We start from the raw sequence: 21,067 nt of genomic DNA on the forward strand, positions 1-21,067 counted from the left end.
CTTCAGTTGTACAGGGCATTGGTGAGACCACATTTGAAGTATTATGCACAGTACTAGTCTTCTTATTTAAGGAAAGACGTAAATGCATTAGCAGTTCAGAGAAGGTTTACTAGACCAAGAATGAGCAGGTTGCCTTCGGAAGAAAGGCTGGTCAGGTTAGGCTTGTATCCACCAGAATTTAGAAGAGTAAGAGGCGACTTGATTGAAACCTTTAAGATCCTGAGGGGTCTTGACAGGGTGGATGTGGAGGGAACATTTCCTCATGTGGGAGAATCTAGAACTATGGGTGACTGTTTAAAAATAAGGGTTCGCTCATTTAAGACAGAGATTAGGAGAAATTTTTACTTAGAGGGTTGAGAGTCTTTGGAACTCTCTTCCTCAAAAGTCAGTGGAAGCAGATCTTTGAATATTTTTAAGGCAAAGCTAGGTAGACTCTTGATTAACAAGGGGGTGAAAGCTTATCAGGAGTGGGCAGGAATGCGGGTTGAGTTTAAAATCAGATCAAGCATGATCTTATTGAATGGTGGAGCAGGCTCAAGGGGCCGGGTGACCTACTCCTGCTCTTAATTCATATGTTCGAATGTATGTTCTCTGGAGTTTAGAAGAATATGGGGTGATAGGGTAGATGCAAAATAGCTGTTTCCCCTAACATGAGAGTCTAAAACAAAGGTTCATACTCTCAGGATAGGTCAGCCATTTAGGGCCAAGATGAGGAGAACTTCTTTCCCTCAGAGATTTGAATCTCTGCAGCACAAAAGACTGTGAATTCTCAGTTGTTGAATATGTTCAAGACTGAGATCGGCAGTTTTCTGCATATGAGTGGGCAGTGATAGGGCAGGAAAGTGGAGTTGAAATAGATCAAACATGATCTTACTGAATGGCGGAACAGTTCTGAGGGGCCATATGGTTTAATGCTGCTCTGAACACTAATGCTGACTGTGCTGAATGAAGGAATATGGATAATGTGGATAAAATAAGAAATCAACAAAAATATTTCGTGTCGTGGAAAGCACTCAGAAGGATGAGCATGCAAGTGTTTTTTTAAAGGAACTTGGTAATTTATAAAAACATTCATCCAGTGTGCCCTACTATCTTTTATGAAGAATGTTGAACAGAGATGTGCAAGAACTACATTGTAGTACATAGTGGTGGGGCAGGAGTCATGCCCACGTTCCTCCACACATTAGTTAGTGGTCTCGACAATGTACAAAACCAAAACAAGGATTTCACGTTGGGAAGGGAGGTGTAATCAGCATTCTACCCTACGCACAACTCTTAGCAGTCGGTTTGAAAGGGTATTAAGAACATAAGTAGGGAAGATGGTGGCATAGTGGTCACTGGACTAGTAATCCAGAGGCGCAGGCTAATGTTCAGGGGCACGGGTTTAGATCCCACCATAGCAGCTTGTGGAATTAAAGTTCAATCAATATAAAAATCTGGAATTGGAAGCTAGTCTCAATAATGGTGACCATGACAACTATCATCCATTTTTGTAAAAACCCATCTGGTTCACTAATGTCTTTAGGGAAGGAAATCTGTCATCCTTAACTGGTCTGGCCTACGTGACTCCAGACCCACAGCAACGTGATTGACTCTTAACTGTCCTCTGAAATGGCTAAGCAAGCCTCTCAGTCCGAGGGCAATTATGGATGGGCAACAAATACTGGCCTTGCCGGCGACATCCACATCCCACATAAGAATTTTTTAAAAGTAGGACGATTGACCCCCTTGGTCTGATCTTTGGTCTCAACTCACTTTTGCACCTGGTCGCATATCTCTCAATTCCCTTAGAGTTCAAAAATCTATTGATTTCACCTTTGAATATAGTAAACAACTGAGTATTGTCATGAAGAGATTAATTAACATTATTGGAAATTATTTTTAAATTGGAATTGTAGTAGGGTCTGTGTGTGTGTGTGTGTGTATATGTGTGTGGCTTAACTGGATTAAAACCAGCTAGTCTGGGTGCTTTGATGTATAGTGGTGTGAGATGTTAATTAGATAAATATAGGGAGTAAAAGATAAAGTACAATTTGCATTTATTGAATAAACCATTCAAAAGAATGGGCAAAATCTTGCACCTAGCTGGGAGACACCAAGCAATGTGTTTATATTACTAAAAATATTGGTGGAATGAAAGGATTATTGTTAGAAGAGGTAAAATTACAAAACCTAGTAATACAATGGAAAATTTACATTCAAAGGGGAAGCTCGGTAGAAACAGTAAGGAGTTGTGGGTGCTCAGGTCAGAGGCATGTAAGATCTAACCAGCCTGTAAGCCAACAACTGTATCTGCAAATTGAAAAGAACCTCATTTTGAATTTGTAAGGTCAAATGTGCTTTGCTTGGTGCCTGTTTAACGTCTATGGGTTACTGTTGCCTTGGTGAAGATTTACCTGGGAGTGATTAATTTGGGAATTTGTTTAAAAGTTATTATGGTAGTAATTTGTGAACATGTGCATGTGTTTAAATTTGTTGTTAAATTAATAAATGTTTAATTTAGTTTTATATAAAAAGCCTCGAGGCTTGGTGGTTTTATTCCCGAATTCAGAGCTGCATCTCAAACATACCAATTGAAAATATAGGTTATAACAGTTGTTCAAGTTTCTCTCTCTGGGTTTTAAACAACTCAGCCATTACCACCTGCTGTGTCATAACAGTATCCACAGTCCTCTGGAGTAGAGAATTCCAAAGATTTACAACCTTGAGTGAAGAAATTCTTCCTTCTCCCAGTCCCAAAAGGTCCTTTTCCTGAGACTATGCCCCCTAGTTCCAAATTCTGCAGCCAGGGGAAGCAGCCTTGAAGCATTGGCCCTGGTCAAGCCCTCCCAAAGCTTATATGTTTCAATGGATTATCTCTCAGTCTTCCATACTTTACGGGAAAAATTTTCCCCCCATTGGGGTGGGGGGGGCGTGCAGGAGCGGGAGCAGGTGTGCTTCCAATCGGCGCCCCCATTAGGGGGCGCGCTGCCATTTTACATGGGCAGGCCAATTAAGGCCCACCCAGCATGATGTCTGCCAGGAAGTGCTATGCGCTCCCTGTGCGGGTGGGGGGGGGCGGATTCCCTCAGCCGGGAGTGCGCTCCTTTCGCGCGTGTGCTTTCCTGACATATCCCCTCATGTGACACTGTCACATAAGTTGGGACATGTCCATAACTTTAACTGAAACCTTTATTAAAAATTTTAAATACCCTCATGAAACCTCATTCCACCCATGGGTGTGGTTTCATGCTTTTTCTGAAGCCCGCCAGGGCTCCCAGCCTGCCCGCCAACCTTAAGGTTGGACGGGCAGGTCCATTAATGATTTTAATTAGTTTCTCAATGGCCTCAATATGCCGTTGACAGATTGGCAGGCACGCAGCTGACTCGGCTGCGCCCCCGCTGACCTGAAAACGGAAATGACATGGGGTGACGTCGGGCGTTCCACCCGACGTCATCCTGCGTCATTTTATGTGTCGGCGAGCGGGCCCCGTGCCCGCTCACTGATTGGAAGATCCTGCCCTAAGAATTAAGCCCAATTTATTCAATTACTCCTCAAAGGACAAACCTCTCAACCAGATATCAATCTAGTGAATCTTTGTTGCACCCTTTCCTAACGTACAGAGACCAAAATTGCACACAGTATTCCAGGTATTGTCTCATCAAAGGCCATGCACAATTATAACGTGACTTATTTACTCTGATACCCCCTTGCAAGAAATGCCAACATACCATTTACCTTCCTAACTGCTTGCTGTGCCTGCATGCCAACTTTATGTGCTCCTTGTACAAGTACACCCAAATAACTCTGAATACCAACACCTAATGGTTTCTAACCATTTAAAAAATATTTGTTTTTTTTACTGTTCCTACCAATGTGAATAACCCCACATTTCTCCACTCATACACCTAACCTTGGAAACTAGTGCAGCTAAGGAAACTGAGTGCAAACCTGAGAGTTTGAGTGGGGGAGCTCGGTGAAGGCAGGGAAGGAGGTGTTTGTTTCCTTTTGCTTTTCTGTCTTTCTCACCCTGTAGGAATTGGTTCTTGCTCAATTCAGGTAAAACAGCTAGCTGTTTGGTGAGTACGTGGTAAGTGGTTAAGGTTTATTCTATTCCTAAGGTTTAAAATAATATATAAATTGGTGGTAAAGTTAATAAAATATGTAAAAAAGCAACATAAATAAATGAATAATATAATTAAGTAGTTAATCAAAACACATTAAGGGTGGCAGGACAGGTGATGTGTCAAGGCTGCAGCATGTGGGAGCTCCTGGATACCGTTATGACCCAGGGCAAACACATCAGCAGTAAGTGCTTAGGACTCGAGGAATGTTGGCTCAGAGTCAGTGGGCTGGAGGCTGAGCTGCACTCTGCAACACATCAGGGAGGGGGAAAGTTACCTGGATGCTTTGTACCAGTAGGCAGTCACACCACTTATGATAGGGTCTTTTGATTGGGTCAGTAGTCAGGGACAAGAGGGTGTGACTGCGAGTGAGGCAGGTAAGGGGACCCAGAGGACAGCAGTGCAGGAGTGAGGGGGATTGACACTGTTCTCCGCAGCAAAGAGCGAAAGTCCAGGTGGCTATGTTGCCCGTCCTGTGCCAGGGTCCCGGATATCTGCTCAGGGCTGGAGAGGAACTTGCAGTGAGAGGGGGAGGATCCAGCTGTTATGGTTCATGTAGGTACCAACAACATAGGTAGAACTAGGAAAGAGGTTCTGCATAAAGAGTATGAGGGGCTAGGCAATAAATCATAAAGCAGAACCTCAAAGGTTATAACCTCTGGATTATTACCTGAGCCACATGAGAGATGAATATGTGGCTCCAAGACTGGTGTGGGAGAAGTGGGTTCCGATTTGTGGGGCCAGTACTGGGAAAAGTGGGGGCTGTATCATCGGGATGATCTACACCAGAACGCTGGGACTAGTGTTCTTGTGAACCGCGTAACCAGGGAAGTAGAGGGTGTTATAAACTGAAAGTGGGGGCAAAGGATCAAATGTGGAAAGAGTTTATTTTTTATTCATTCCTGGGATGTGGGCGTTGCCGGGTAGGCCAGCATTTATTGCCCATCCCTAATTGCCCTTAAGAAGGTGGTGATGAGCTGCCTTCTTCAAATGCTGAAGTCTATGTGGTGTAGGTACATCCACAGTGCTGTCAGGAAGGGAGTTCCAGGATTGTGACCCAGCAACAGTGAAGGAACGGCGATATATTTCCAAATCAGAATGGTAAGTGGATTGGAGGGGAACTTCCAGGTGGTGGTGTTCTCATGTGCCTGCTGCCCTTGTCCGTCAAGATGGTAGTGGTCGTGGGTTGGAAGTTGCTGTCTAAGGAGGCCTGGTGAGTTCCTGCAGTATATCTTGTAGATGGTGCATACTACTGCCACTGTGCATCGGTGATGGAGCGAGAGAATGTTTGAGAATGGGATGCCAATCAAGCAAGCTGCTTTATCCTGTGTGTTATCAAGTTTCTTGAGTGTATTTGGAGATTCACTCATCCAGGCAAGTGGAGGGTATTCCATCACACTCCTGACTTGTGCCTTGTAGACGGTGGACAGGCTTTGGGGAGTCAGAAGGTGAGTTACCCCCCGCAGGATTCCCAGCCTCTGACATGTTCTTGTAGCCACAGTATTTATATGACTAGTCCAGTTCAGTTTCTGGTCAATGGTAACCCCAGGATGCTGAAAGCTATGATAATGCCATTGAATGTCAGGGGCCGATGGTTAGAAACATTCTTGTTTGTGACAGTCATTGACTGGCACTTGTGTAGCGTGAATATTACTTGTCACTTGTCAGTCCAAGCCTGGATATCATCCAGGATATCGGGCTACATTTGGACATGGATTGCTTCAGTATCTGAGGAGTCGCAAATTGTGCTGAACATTGCACAATCAGCAAACATCCCCACTTCTGACCATACGATGGAAGGAAGATAATTGATGAAGCAGCTGAAGGTGACTGAGCCGAGGACAGCACCGAGGAACTCCTGCAGTGATGTCCTGGAGCTGAGATGACTGACCTCTAACAACCACCTTTCCTTTGTGCTAGGTATGACTCCAACCAGTTTAGAGTTTTCCCCTGGTTCCCATTGACTCCAGTTTTGCTAGGGTGCCTTGATGCCACACTTAGTCAAATGCTACCTTGATGTCAAAGGCAGCCAACTCTCACCTCTTGCCTTCAGCCCTTTTGTCCATGTTTGAACCAAGGCTGTAATGAGGTCAGGAGCTGAGTGGCTCCGGCAGAACCCAAATTAAGCGTCAGTGAGCAGGCTATTGCTAAGCAAGTGCCGCTTGATAGCACTGTTAATGACCCCTTCCAACACTATACTGATGAAGAAGATTGCCTTACCCATATTTGGCCTGATGCCATGAGACTGCATGGGGTTCAGAGTCAAAGTTGAGGACTCCCAGGACAACTCCCTCCTGACAATGCTGCCACCTCTCCTGGGTCTGTGCTGCCAGTGGGACAGGACATACCCAGGGATGGTGATGGTGGTGTCTGGGACATTGTAAGGTACGGTTCCATGAGGATGACTATGTCAGGCTGCTGCTTGACTAATCTGTTAGACTGCTCTCCAACTTTTGACACTAGCCACAGATGTTCTTAAGGAGCACTTTGCAGGGTTGACAGGGCAAAGTTTGTTGTTGTCATTTCCAGTGCCTACGCTGACGTCGGTGGGCCATTTCTTTTTGACAGTTATTCGGGTTTATACAACTGAGTGACTTGCTAGGCCATTTCAGAGGGCATTTAAGAGTCACCAACATTGGTGTGGATCTGGAGTCACATGTAGGCCAGGCCAGGTAAGGACAGCAAATTTCCTTCCCTAAAGGACATTAGTGAACCAGATGGGTTTTGCAACAATCAACAATGGATGTGAACCCGGGCCCCTAGAGCATTACCCTGGGTTTCTAGGTTGCTAGTCCAGCAATAATACCACTATGGGAAATGAGGGTCAGAGAATGGCAGGAAGGGGCAGAGAGAAAAATACCCAAGAATGCACTAACAATCAAGACTAGGAGACAAAGATAACAAAAAGTCAAAACTAAAGGCTCTGTATCTATAACAAAGCCAATGAATTGATAGCTCACATTAAAGCAAATAAATATGATCTGATAACCATTACGGAGATGCGGCTGCAGGATGACAAGGATTGGGTCCTGAATATTGAGGGGTATATGACATTCAAGAAGAATAGGAAGCTGGGTAAAGGAGGAGAGATAGCACTGTTGATCAAGGATGGCATTTGTGCAATAGTTAGAGATGACCTTGGTTCAGGAGATCAGGATGTAGAATCGGTTTGGATGGACATGAGGAATAGTAGGGGAAAGAAGTCACTAGTAGGAGTGGTCTCAGGCCCCCAACAGTAACCACAATGTAGGACAAAGTAGACAAGAAGAAATATTGGGTGCTTGTGATAAAGGGATGGCATTAATCATGAGTGACTTTAATCTACATATAAATGGAAAAATTAGGTTGGCAGTAGTAGCCTGGGTGAGGAGTTCATAGAATACTTTGGGATAGTTTCTTAGAGCAGCATGTTCTGGAGCCAACCAGACAGCAGGTTATATTAGACTTGGTATTGTGTAATGTGACGGGATTAATTAATGACCTCAGAGTAAAGGCACCCTTACGTAACAGCGACCAAAATATGATTGTATTTTACATCCAGTTTGAAAGTGAAAAGAGTGGGTCTAAGACTTATATTTTAAACTTAAATAAGGGCAACTATGTGGGCATTAAAGCTGAGCTAGCTGAAGTGAACGGGGATACTAGGCTAGGGGATAGGTCAATAGAGGAGCAGTGACAGACATTTAAGGGGGTATTTTAGAATATTCAGAATAAGTACATTCCTACAATAAAGAAAAATTCTAAAAGGTAGAACCCACCATCTGTGGTTAACTAAAGAAGTTAGGGAAAGCATCAAATTTAAGGAAAAGCATACAACTGCAAAGATGAGTGGCAGGTCAGATGATTGGTCAGAATATAAAGAATGGTAGAGAAGGACTAAAAGGTTAAATTAATCAGGAGAAAGAAATTAGAGTATGAGAGGAAGCTAGCTAGAAATGTAAAAATGGATAGCAAGCGTTTCTACAGGTATTTAAAAAGGAAAAGAGTAAGTAAAGTGAGTGTTGGCCCTCTAGAGAGTGACAATGGGGAGTTAATAGTCGATAATAAGGAAATGGCAGATAATTTGAACAAATATTTTACTTCTGTCTTCACTATGGAGGATGCAAAAAACATTCCAATATTAGCTGTAAGTCAGGAAGGAGGAACTTGGTGAAACTACAATCATTAGGCAAACAGGACTGAGCAAACAGATGGAGTTACAGGTCCAGATGCACTTCATCCTCGGGTCTTAAAACAGGTTTCTGATGGGTAGTAAATGCGTTTGTGTTAATTTTCCAAAATTCCCTAGATTCTGGAAAGGTTCCATCAGACTGGAAAGTAGCAAATATAACCCTTCTATTCAAGAAGGGAGGGAGGCAGAACACAGGAAACTATAGGCCAGTTAGCTCGACATCTGTTATGGAGAAGGTGTTACAATTGATCATTAAAGAGGTTATAGCTGGACACTTAAAAAAACCTCAAGGTAATCGGGAAGAGTCAGCATTGTTTTGTGAAAGGGAAATCATGTTTAACCAATTTGTTAGAGTTCTTTGAAGGAGTAACATGTGCTTTGGATAATGGGGAGTCTGTAGATGTACTGTATTTGGATTTCCAGAAGGCATTTGATAAGGTACCACATCAAAGGTCATTGCAGAAAATAAAAGCTCATGGTGTAGGGGGGTAACATATTAGCATGCATAGAAGATTGGCAGAAAACAGACTTGTCTGATTGGCAGGATGTGACGAGTGGAGTCCCGCTGGGGCCTCAACATATTACAATTTACGTCAATGACTGAGGTGAAGGGAGCAAAGGCATAGTAGCTAAATTTGCAGATGACACAAAGATAGGTAGGAAAAGTGTGTTGTGAAGAAGACATAACGAGTTTGCAGAATGATATAGATAGGTTGAGTGAGTGGGCAAAAATCTGGCAGATGGAGTATAATGTGGGAAAATATGAAGTTGTTCACTTTGGCAGGAAGAATAAAACAGCCGGGTATTACTTAAACATAGAATGACTGCAGAATTCTGAGATGCAGAGGGATCTAGGTGTTTTAGTGCATGAGTCACAGAATGTTAGTCTGCAGGTACAGCACCTAATCAAGAAGGTTAATGGAATGCTATCCTTTATTACAGGAGGAATTGAAAATAAAAGTAAGGATGTTATGCTTTAGTTATACAGGGCACTGGTGAGACCACATCACGAGTAGTGTGTGAAGTTACAGTCTCCTTATTTAAGGAAGGATGTAAGTGTGTTGGAGGCAGTTCAGAAAAAGGTTTACTAGATTGATACCTGGAATGAGCATGTTGTCTCATGAGGAAGGGTTGGACAGGCTCGGCTTGCTTCTAAACTGGTGTTTAGAAGAGTGAGGGATGACTGAAGTATAAAACATCTTGAATGGTCTTGACAAGGTAGACATGGAAAGATGTTTCCTCTTGTGGGTAAGTCCAGAACTAGGGGGCATAGTTTTAAAATTAGGGGTCGCCCTTATAGAACAGGGATGAGGAGGATTTTTTCTCTGGGGGTTGAGTGACTTTGGAACTCTGCCTCAGAAGGCAGTGGAAGATGCGTCATTGAATATTGTTAAGGCAGAGGTATGTAGATTCTTGTTGGACAAAGGAATCAAAGGTCTTCGGGGAGTAGATGGCAATGTGAAATTAAAACACAAACAGATCAGCCACAATCTTATTCAGTACAGAGCAGGCCTGAGGGGCCAAATGGCCTACTTCTGCTCCAAATATGTATGTTCGTAACCTATTATATTCCTTTGCATACACTTTGTGTCCTCCTCACAGCTTACTTTCTCACCTAACTTTGTATTGTCAGCAAACTTAAATACACTACACTCAGATGTTAGAAAAGGCCTCAGGATAACTCTGCCACTTTCACTACATTGTGCATCGTAGTAAAGGGAACTAATATCAGGGAAAAAAAGGATTTTGCTTTCAGAATATATATCAGATGTATTTAACTTTATACATTCCCAAATCATAAATAATTCAGAAATCTATTACTTTGCAAATCTTGCAATCCTGACACAAACTGGAAAGTGGCTGGAATGAGGTGCTCAAAGAATATCATTTTAGTAGCACAATGCACAGAATGGTTCCCTGGAAGATGCTAAACATAAAATAGTGGATCTACACCCTAATGTAAGAGGGAAAGTTCCATGTCTCTGGTTCAATTTATTCAAAATATGTAGCAATTGCTGCAGCCAACTGAGACTGTGAACTATGTACAAGATTTCCTTTCAAATGATTACAGTACCTATTTTGGAGCCTGGAGTTTTATTATTATTGAAATGCTTCTTTGAACTGTCTCTATTTCAATGCATTAATAATCGAACAATAATTTAGTTTAGCAATTAGTGCAACTTTACATTTTTATTCATAATTTTTAACTAACTGTATTTCTTTATTTAAAACTAAGATAAACTAAAAAAAACCTAGAAATTGTCTAGCAAACAAGAGGAGCAGATTGCACATTTGTAACCTAATTAAAGCATGGCTAATAGGTGCACAAAATTACAATAAAGTGTGTTTTCTAAAGATTTTTTTTTAATTATTAAAAGTGCCATCATGGGAATTTGGACCTTCTTTGACTAGAAATCTGTTTAGACTGTTCATAATATAATTACATCTTCCTAAAGACAGATGAGACAGCAGGAACCCAATATATTTAAACTAATTGAAAAATTCAGTTGACCAGAAGCACAAGAGAGTGGGGTCTCTTAAAGGCCGATCAAAGCTTCAGACTTTGAAGCGAAATTTTTGATGTTGTCACTCTCAATCGTCTGAATGCCTGATAGACAAACAGATCCTTCTGTCTTCCTGGCAGTTCGTTTCACTGGCAGGTGGCAAACAATTAGACACACCAATTTGTGCCTCGTGATGACATTAAACCATGAAACAAAGTTGTATGCGGAGCTCAGTGATTTGTGTGAAAGCATTTCAAAAATAATACACTTTGCAGTGGCAACTCATTTCAGGCTGCCACCTTCCATTATGGCTTTGAGCTGTGAAGACGACAGGCTTGGGCTATGTGATGCTGCTGTTCAATCTGTCTCTGAAACCCCTGGAGACCTCTCCCCCTCTCACCAATATCACCTCATCACTCACATTCATAAATACTCTGGTGGGTGAATAAATTAAAACAACATCGAGGCTTTTCACCTGTCAAAGGAGTGAAACTGCATTGGCAGAATAGCCTGTGCTTCTCTTTTTACAGTAGGATCAGGGTACGATACAAGTTCAGCCCCAGATTCTGCACGTTCCATAGGCGCTGCAACAAGGCTTTTCAGAATCTCCTTCACATTCATGCCTTTTCCTTGGCTGACACTCGTTACAGATGAAGCTGGTTTCAGTACTTCAATTGGGCTCTCAGCTAAACTTTCTTGGGATTTCTTTACTTCGGAGGACAAGGAAGAAAGAAGTTCACTCATTGCATCTGGCACAGTGCCCGTTTCCAAATCAGTGCCATTCATGAGGCCAGTTATTTGCTCCTCTCCAATGCCTGAATCAGTATGTGGAATAGAGCTTTCAACTTGTATATCTTCAATTGGTGTTAGAATTTCTTTTTCTTTGTTGCCTTCAGGAAAACTAACAGGATTCTCTGTAAATAAATAAACAAAATAACTAATCAATTATCAAAACTGCAGTCAAAACTATGTTTTCAAGTTAACATTCAACAAGATCTATTTTTATTACTAAACAGAGTATTCAAAAAGATAGATTTACCCAAAAACAACAGCTTTGATACCCCGACGTAAACTGTCAATAATTCATACAAAATATAATGTCAATTTAGACAAATATATTTTTCAGATACGGTTTTAACTAGAAATTGTTAAACAGAATATGTTAGCAGGCTATTCCTTTTGTATTGCCTGCAGGCAAACATTAACAATAAAAATATTCAAACATTTAAAAAATGTCCTTATCTCAATTCTATACAATTTTAATATCAGGCACAGACATCTGTAATCCTTGAGTACCAAATATAATGAAATCAGTGCATTTGCTTACACTCCTGCTGGGATGAAACTGCACATAGATAATGGAAAAATAGCATATTCTTTCATTGAATACTACAGGCAAAATATTTTTCATTATTGTTACTGTATCATAATTTGCAAGTGCAAATATTTGAGCTGGCATTACAGTGATCAGGTAACACTTTGATTGCATAGGTTCCTTAGAATACTGATGCAATTAATCCAAGTTTACCGCTAATACAAGTATCAAGTGGTAATACTGCACCCAAGTGTTTTCTAGCATCACATTGTTAGATACTATTAGAAGTTATTTGTGCTATTTTTAAAACATAGCATATTATTAACATATCAATGTCACATTTCTCACATTAAAATAATATGAAATTGGATTATATATTTTTTAAATCATTTATTTATTTCCATCTTTCTGGAACATTGTTTGCATTTGCAAACTTAATTAAAAACAAGTCCAGGATAACTACTCCTAAGACAAAAGCAACTTTGTATCGAGAATGTGGATGCACAAATATGATAACACTGAAAACGGCTGGATAATTCCTGTGTGATGTATGGCTAATTTTATACATGGACACATTTATCACATCTCCGTGCTAGCCAGGATACATTTGCATTAAACATTTTGTGATGCATTTATACTAAACATTTAAAATACAATTTTAAACTGATCTATATTTATCAATGTGCTGAGGTATTTTTCCTATCTTCACAGTTTCTATAATACGTGGTATAAAATCAGCAGCAAATTAGTTTGGATCATAGACCCCCTTAAATAATGTTTAAAAAAACATTAGAAATAGTAACAAAGGAGGCTATATTTAAAAGTTGCAGTGTTATTTAATTTTAGATGGTAAATTTAAGTGGTCTATGCTATTAAGCACTTTTTTATTCATTTATTTATCATCTCCCATTAAAAGGAAGCTGTAAAAAAAATCAAAAGCATTCCAATAAGAAAATAAATGCAGGCAGAAACTGCAAGTAATTTTAAATACACAAGAGTGTGAATTTGACTGACTGCGAAATTCATTCTAAAAATTTGGTTTAGAGTATTCAATCCTTATTCTACAGGAATTAAAAGAATATCCATTTGGTAAATCTTCAGGCTATATATAAAAATGTACGTTTCTTAAGAAAAATAGGTATATGAACATAACCTTTGCACTCCTGCATACATGGTACTCAAAATATAATTTTTAATTATTAAAATTGGGAACTGCTGTAATTTAGCAGCTTTTAAGCTCAAGTTATTCAAAGATCAATAACATTTAGAATTATTTTAAAATCTTAAATGAGAGTCAGCTTACATTCCCTTAAAATCTTTAAAAGAGAGATGACATCAACTCTATAACAGACCAACAATTTGCATTTATATGATGCTTTTCAAGTAGAAATATGTCCAGTAGCCTAACCACAAAAAAACTCAACACTACGAATTTCTCACACAGCAAACTCCCAATTTCTGCAGGATGTCAGACTAGGATCTAAAGAGCGCTTCACAATAGATCTGCTAAACATTGGTTTCAATTTCACCAAAAGTGCAGAATTGTTTACAGATGAACAAGACATAAACTATAAGGCCCAAATGTCACAATTCTCTCCTTTTACAAGATGGTTAATTATAAACTTTACTTTTACAAAACAGCTCTTGAAATTTGCTAAACCCAAATTTTAATAACTTCATGTTATTTTAAATTTTACCAGTATGACTGCTTTTCTATATCTATTTGTCACTGACTACTTTTCTATAGGATTTTATGAAAAAGCAGAGACAAATCTATTTTACTGCACAAAAAGACTACCATTCTTTTGTTGCACACAAAAGCAGCAGGAGGGTGTTGTATAATTTTTCCACTCCAGCAATAACAATTTTAATGCATTCGAGCTTTCACAAATAGTATTTTACTGGGCAATCTTTATCAAAGTTTTCTCTGAAAATAGAATTTGTAAAATACCAATTTCATTCCCTTATCTTTGTCTGACATTCCCTTATCTTTCAACTCAACATTGTTTCTTAAAACTTCATTATAAAGATTAAACAGGTTTTTTTTAAAAAAGAGTACACCAACTTTTTAATGTATTTTTAAATACTACACATTTTAAAAATTAACTTTAAATTTTGACATGCCTATTGTTTTTCTGGCCTCGCTCAATTTTTCCTCCTTCCTGAAAGAAGTAGTTACTACTAGGGTACAGTTATTTTGGGCATTTGATGTTTCTACAGGTGCGAATTTAGGCCATGTCAGCAGGCCAGTCATGAGGGCATTACAGCATGTTTGGATTCGATCCTCATCGCATAGCTAAATGGCTAGCATGAAGATGGGATCACAATTAGGTCGATCCTGGTCTGTATGGCCTAGTACTATACCATTCTGTACTTATCCATCGAGCCAATTGATGCCCATGTTGAAAATCATTAAAATTAGGATTTAGGTGAAACAATATAACTGACAGATTTATATCTAATTGCAGAACTACTGAAATATTTATTGCTATGACTGGCTAATGACTAGAAATGTACAAATATTCAAGATTCAGATCTCGAATGTCGATTTGCAATATAGATTGTAATGCTTCCTGTGTTTTCAATGTCATTACTTCAAAGAATCTGGTGTTTTGAAGCAAAACAAACAGTTCAGTGGAAAAATATAACATTTTAAGAAACAGAAGTTGGGTACTGGACAAATCCACAGTTTCATAACAAATATTAAATTTTACAAATACAAAATTGAAAGTCTCAGTGGCATTTGCACTATATCATGAGTTACTATTAGTTATTGTACTACGTTCTATTATACCACTTGAAGCACTTGTTTAGGCTTTAATGTTAAGTGTTGTGTGACACTTTCTAAATCTATTAAGCTATTTTAAAATATGATGAGGCTAAAAGAAAATGTTCAATTCGTTTAAGCAAGCCACAAAAATAGTACTTTGATGACTTGGGGACTCTGATATAAAGTTTTATACATTTTGTATTTTTAGTTTTATACTCAGTGCACAATGGCACACAGAAACATGAAGAACATTGAAAGATGACAGTATTATGTTTGAGTCTGGGATACTGCTATTTGTATTTAATTAATGAAATAAACTCTTTCCCTTCCTTTTTTACTTAAATGGGACCAAAACAGTTTTCCTTTGCCAAATTTCTCCTGAAAGTGTTGGCTCCTTATAGGATATGATTGTGAGTGCTAGGCACCCTTTGATACATCAATCCGAACAATGTATCACATGTCATGTGTGAACCCAGACATCTTCTGTTGGCAGGTTATTTAACCATTAGGGGTATTATAATGATGTTCTCATCACACATCCACACAAATTCACATGAAACATGGGTCCCTGGACAGCAATTAGCAACAGCAGTCTAAACTTCAATTTGGTTAACAGCATTCTAAAATATGGCTTCTTTGATTGTGTTTACACTAGAACTTTAGCATTTCTGCAGAACCTTTCCACTTCACACTTTTTTTTAATAGTTTAAATCTAGAGTCAAGGCCCAACTTGACTCCACTGGTGCAAGACTCTTTGGAGGAGAGGGCTTCACACCACTTTGTTTTGCTACAATGTAAAATGTGCAACTCCACTGCTAAACCAAGTTAGAAAACATAGCCAGCTAGCCCACTGGAAACAGACCAACATTATCTAAATAGTCAAGTGAATAAACAGAGCTCCTTTCCCAGTGGTAATGGGTGTAACAGTTCTGCATTGGTTCTGCAGTGGAAATGCAGAATTATTTATCCTTTTAAACCCTGGCTATTTTATCATCTGACAGGTCTTATGCGTGGAAAGAAACAGAATAGCAGAAGTGTACACTTAATCAGAAACAGTTCAGCTCTCCTCAGAGTCCCTAATAGTCACCTAATAAATATGATCATACAAGTACAAATTGAGACATGTTGATGACTATAGTAAAGTATTCCACTCAATGTTTATCATACAAATATAGAAGCATCTGTTGGAACTGTGTGTATTTCAAATACTAAAATGATATATCCAACTTTCTTCAACTAGGCACGATAGCTATATTCCAAAAGCACCAGGCCATTCTGAAGATAGCTTGTAGCAAAAATTACATTTGAATAACAGTTCAAGAATTTATGTTTATTTCATTCCATCAACCTAAAAATAAACAGCAATAAGTACTGAAACTTAAGTTTTACCACCCTTGATCCTCATGGTTATGAAGCTTGTAAATTTTGAATAGTTCTCATCTGTTTTCTGTAGCACTAGGTCAGATCACCTTGCACAGACAGCCAGCACATTACCAGATTCAGTGACCTCTGGCCTTAGCTGAGTCAGCTAGCTGCCAGATGCTTTTTTAATACCTTTTATCAAAGCAACTAATGAGATCACCCCTAAATTATACAAAAATATGGACATCAGTTCTGTCAGTGACATCAATTGTTGCGCAGCAGCCTTATTTGTTACACCCTTCTCAAAAGTCTTGTTTCGCCATGATTTATGAAGTGTACCATAGCGATTTACTGCCAGTTAAGTCTGTTAAATGCAGGTACTCTCTTTTATAATGTATGTGAATTAAGCCAGCATCAGTGTACATCAACGGGGAACTTCAAGTAACCATAGTTCTACTAGGCACAGTTTCGATTGAGCAGTTGAAACATTTCACTTGCATTTGGTTGCACATTTTTTCATTCCACCTCGATGGTTTTTAAACGTAACAACATACCCATAATCAGAATAGAGTTGTGCAAGAAAAACACAGAAAAGTAGCAGAAATTTTTGATATGTATAATCGAGACTTTGAGGATCCAACTTGACTAAAGTAGCTCAATCATTAAATCAAATGTAAAGTTAACAAATTTCCTTTGACAATGCAAAAAGATACAAACATCAAATCTCTCACATTTTTGAATGCATATTGTCATGAAAATATATTAATTCTCATAATATTATTGTGATTTATTGTAAAGGTAGGTTAATAGTGGGGTTTGGATAGTTTGTGTGTGTGTGGGGGGGAGATTTAATTGAATTGGAGACAGCTGGTCTGGGGGCTTTGATGCATCAAAAAAGAAGCTAGGTTTGAAATGCTAAATATGTAAACATGACTGAAGTTTTAGAATGTGAGGCGTAAGGAAAATTTGTATTTTCAGATAAATTAGGTTAGTTTGAATTTCAAAGGGATTGTAAGATGCTACACCTAGCTAGGAGAAGTTTATTTTTCCCAAAGGTTACTGATAATATGAGCACTACAAAAAGTTTATATTATGAGAAAGGTAAAGTTTCAAAGACATATCGGAACAGTGGAATTTGCATTAAAAAGGGAGAAACATGTATAAAGGAGATGAGGCTGTGTCAGAGGAGAAGGCATTCTAAGATCTAACACAAGTGTGAAAAGCCTCCGGCCTCTATGCATCAAGTTGCTATCTACAGGAATCTAAGCTAAGAAAACTTACTTTGAATTCTACTGTCCATGGTGTCATGTAACTTTGTCTGGATCTGTTTAAATCTATTTGTTTTTTTACTATTGCCTTGATGGAAGTGTAATTGGGAGCCAGATTAATTCGGGGTTTTAGGAATTCTTACAGTAGTAATTTGTAGACCTTTGTATCTGCTTGAAATCCTTTCTTTTGTTAATAAATGTTTAATGTCACTTTCTAAAACCCTCTGAAGTCATAGTAGTCTTATTACTTCTGAATTCAGGGCATGCATCTCGAAATAAAATACAAATTGCAAAACAGTTGTGGCCTTGTGGATTTGATCTGCCTGGCACACATCATCTGCCACGTCATAACAATATGCAAAATAAATGAAGACACTGCAAATATAATTTGTGTAGTATTTGGAACCTCGAACAATCAAAATGAAAATCAAAAATACATGTAAAAAAACTTAATGCAAGGAAACATAACTATAAGGCCAACTATAAAATTGTTGACATTTTGCCAAGTCGTGCAAAATAGCTGGACCAGCAGCTGAAGCTGTGGCAAACTTGTACAACAGGCACTCAGCCCAGTTGGTCCTAAAATGGCAATCAGGGTTCTCTAAACGTCACAGGATTCCAATTGGCATGTTAAAAGATCTACCGTCTGACCTCGGAAGGTACGCCTGCCACCTACTAAAGGCTCTGAGTGTGATTGATGTTCTATTCCTGTCAGGAGGAAGGCATAATCCATCATTTCGGAGTGCTAGCACCCTGTTTCTAGCAGGTGAGAGGCCTCAACATGTTCCCTACCCATCTTTAAAATGTGCCTACATTGAAAATCTTTCCTATTCTATTGGCTTAAAGGCTGGGGATGGAATTTTCTGAGCCTGCTGGTGGTAGGCGTGATAGGTGGCGTACGCGGAAGATATGGCGGGGCCAGCTTCACGACAACGTGAAGGCAGGTCGCGATCTTCCCCTCAGCCTGCCAACGGCGAGCCGCGTTTCCCGCTATCAGTCAGTGGGGAGCTAATTGTAATACATTAGCATATAATTAAAAGGCCATCCTGCCAGGCTCTTGGGACCATGCCGTATCGTCCGTCCACATCGGAGGGAAAACACGCCGACGTGTTTCACAACAGCATGCAGGTGACATGCACTTGATGGCCTTCACTTTGGGGGAACTGAGGTGAGTGAGTAGCAGCATTCCCCACAGCTTGCCCGTTGTTTACAGGCCTCAGGGGCGGGGGAAACTGATGCCTGACCCCGCAGGTGACGGCTGAGGGGTGGGGGTGTCCAGCGGCAAGTGGCCAGCCTCAGAGGCGACTGCTGAGGGGGCGTCTGGGGGGCAAGTGCTGGCCAGTCTTGTAGGCAACTGCTTGGGGGGGGGGAGGTCATGTTGCCTGGCGCTGCATCCCACACAGTGGGGGGGCAGGGTAAGCGAGGGAAGTGGCCACACATTATGGACACCTGTATAAACTGACCATGCCTCTGCAACAGAGTCAGATCAGGCACAGCCACAGTGATATGAATGGGGTCAGGCTGCTAGCCTGCCCGCCCATGCAAGCAGCACTGAGGCACCAAAGGGCCAAGTAGCACTCCATACCTTATGCCCCCTTCACCCCCGCCTAGGCACAGACTTCAAGTCCCCCACCACTTTATTAGACCGCAGAGAAGTTGAGCTGCACATGTTGTACAATCTCTTCACCAACGCTGGCCATGTAGCAGTCACTGCTGGAGGTGCTCACAGCCCCTTGCAATCTCAGCATCCTGGTTTAGACCAGTGTCTCCCATGTCACAGGAGGATAGGACAGCCATGCAACGCATTTATCTCTGGCCATCCGAGGGGTGACCAGCACTCTCCGGGAAGCATTAAGGGGCGGTCACACCGGGCCAGGAAAGGTGCTAAGTACAGCTATGGTAACCACGTCTCTCTCTCTTACATGCTGAAGGAGGACCACGTCAGGATCATCGATCCTGGTGACCTAGCTGTATGCCTGATGGCCTACAGAAATTGTAGAAGACAGAGGAAACAGCGACTGAGCCACCTGGCTGTGCAAAGGCAGGAGCAGCAACCTCATGAAGAAGAGGCAACAGGGGCTCCCACACAAGCTGCTCAGGAGCGAGCGAGCCGTGGCTGGTCGGCGCCTAGCGACACCCAGGGTCTATAGATGCCGCCTGTCATTCCTGCAGATGACTGAGAACCAGTGTCGTCGACAACTGCGCATGTCTAAGGACTTGGTGACTCACATCTGCCACTTACTGCAGGGCTGGGCGCCAAGGGGACATGGAGGGCATCCACTGCCAGTGACTGTGAAAGTGACCGTGGTGCTTAATTTCTATGCCAGTGGCTTCTTTCAGGGCTCCACAGGTGACCTCTGTGGGATTTCACAATCCGCCACTCACAAATGCATCCATGAGGTCACGGATGCCATCTTCTCCATGGCACACAACTTTGTGCATTTTGCCCAGGACCGGGGCATCCAGAATGCAATGGTCACTGGGTTCGCCCTGATCTCAGGATTCCCACAGGTGCAGGGTGCGATTGACTGCACTCATGTGGCACTCAGGTCTCCATCGATACACTCAGTGGACTTCATCAACTGCAAGAGCTTCCACTCGTGATCACCAGAAACGCATCCTGTGGGTATGCGCACTGTTTCCAGGGAGTGTGCAGCTCCCACAGCACTCAAGAAGCTTGACACTGTCCAGGACAAAGCAACTTGATGGGCACCATATCCACAAACGTTCACTCCCTCTACCACCAACGCAAAGTGGCTGCGGTATGTACCATCTAGAAGATGCACTGCAGGAATTTGCCAAGGCTCCTTAGACAGCGCCTTCCAAACAAATTGACCACAATGAGCTAGAAGGACAAGGGCAGCAGATACATGCAAACACCATCACATGCAAGTTCCCCTCCAAGTCACTCGCCATCCTGACTTGGAAATATATCGCCGTTCCTTCACTGCCACTGGGTCAAAATCCTGGAACTCCCTCCCTAGCAGGACTGTGGGTGTACCTACACCATATGGACTGCAGTGGTTCAAGAAGGCAGCTCACCACCACCTTCTCAAAGGCAACTAGGGATGGGCAATAAATGCTGGCGCAGCCAGCGAAGCCCACATCCGGTGAATGAATTTTTTTTTAAATTAGGAGGCAGTGATGAATTTTGTCGTCCATGTCTGCCTTCGTCCAGAGAAGGTTTCTAAGATATGAAAAACAGTCTACATGTTCCAGAATCACGCCATTGGTCTGAATCTGAATGGGAAAGGTATTGTACTGTGAGAGTTGATTCGAAAAGGACCTGAATTTTCTGAGTGTTTAGTGAAAGGCCCATTTTCTCTTATGCTTTGGAGAAGGGGTCAACAATGGCCTGGAGCTCAGTTTCTGAATGAGCACACATACAAGAGTCACCTGCAATCTGGAGCTCAATGACTCAAGTTGGAGTATTTTGGTTGAACAGTTTCCCATCTGTAAATTATATCCATGCCCGTGGGTAATTTGCTGGAGGTGAGGTGCAGTATTGCAGCAAGGAAGATGGAAAAGAAGGCTGATGCGATGACACAGCTTTGTCTGACCCCATCCTCCAAC

General features: G+C 41.0%; 1 protein-coding gene across 2 annotated transcripts in view; it reads right to left on the minus strand.

Annotated features, from left to right (window-relative positions):
* nbeaa (neurobeachin a) overlaps positions 1-21,067 on the minus strand; it is a 1,012,857-nt gene that overhangs the window by 603,722 nt on the left and 388,068 nt on the right. For both annotated transcript variants that reach the window (XM_078545316.1, XM_078545315.1), the window contains exon 30: positions 11,255-11,693. In XM_078545316.1, the coding sequence (XP_078401442.1) occupies positions 11,255-11,693 (439 nt within the window). The remainder of the gene's footprint in view (positions 1-11,254; positions 11,694-21,067) is intronic.

This window comes from Cetorhinus maximus, chromosome 7 (genome assembly GCF_964194155.1).
Source record: "Cetorhinus maximus chromosome 7, sCetMax3.hap1.1, whole genome shotgun sequence".
Classification (NCBI taxonomy): Eukaryota; Metazoa; Chordata; class Chondrichthyes; order Lamniformes; family Cetorhinidae; genus Cetorhinus; species Cetorhinus maximus.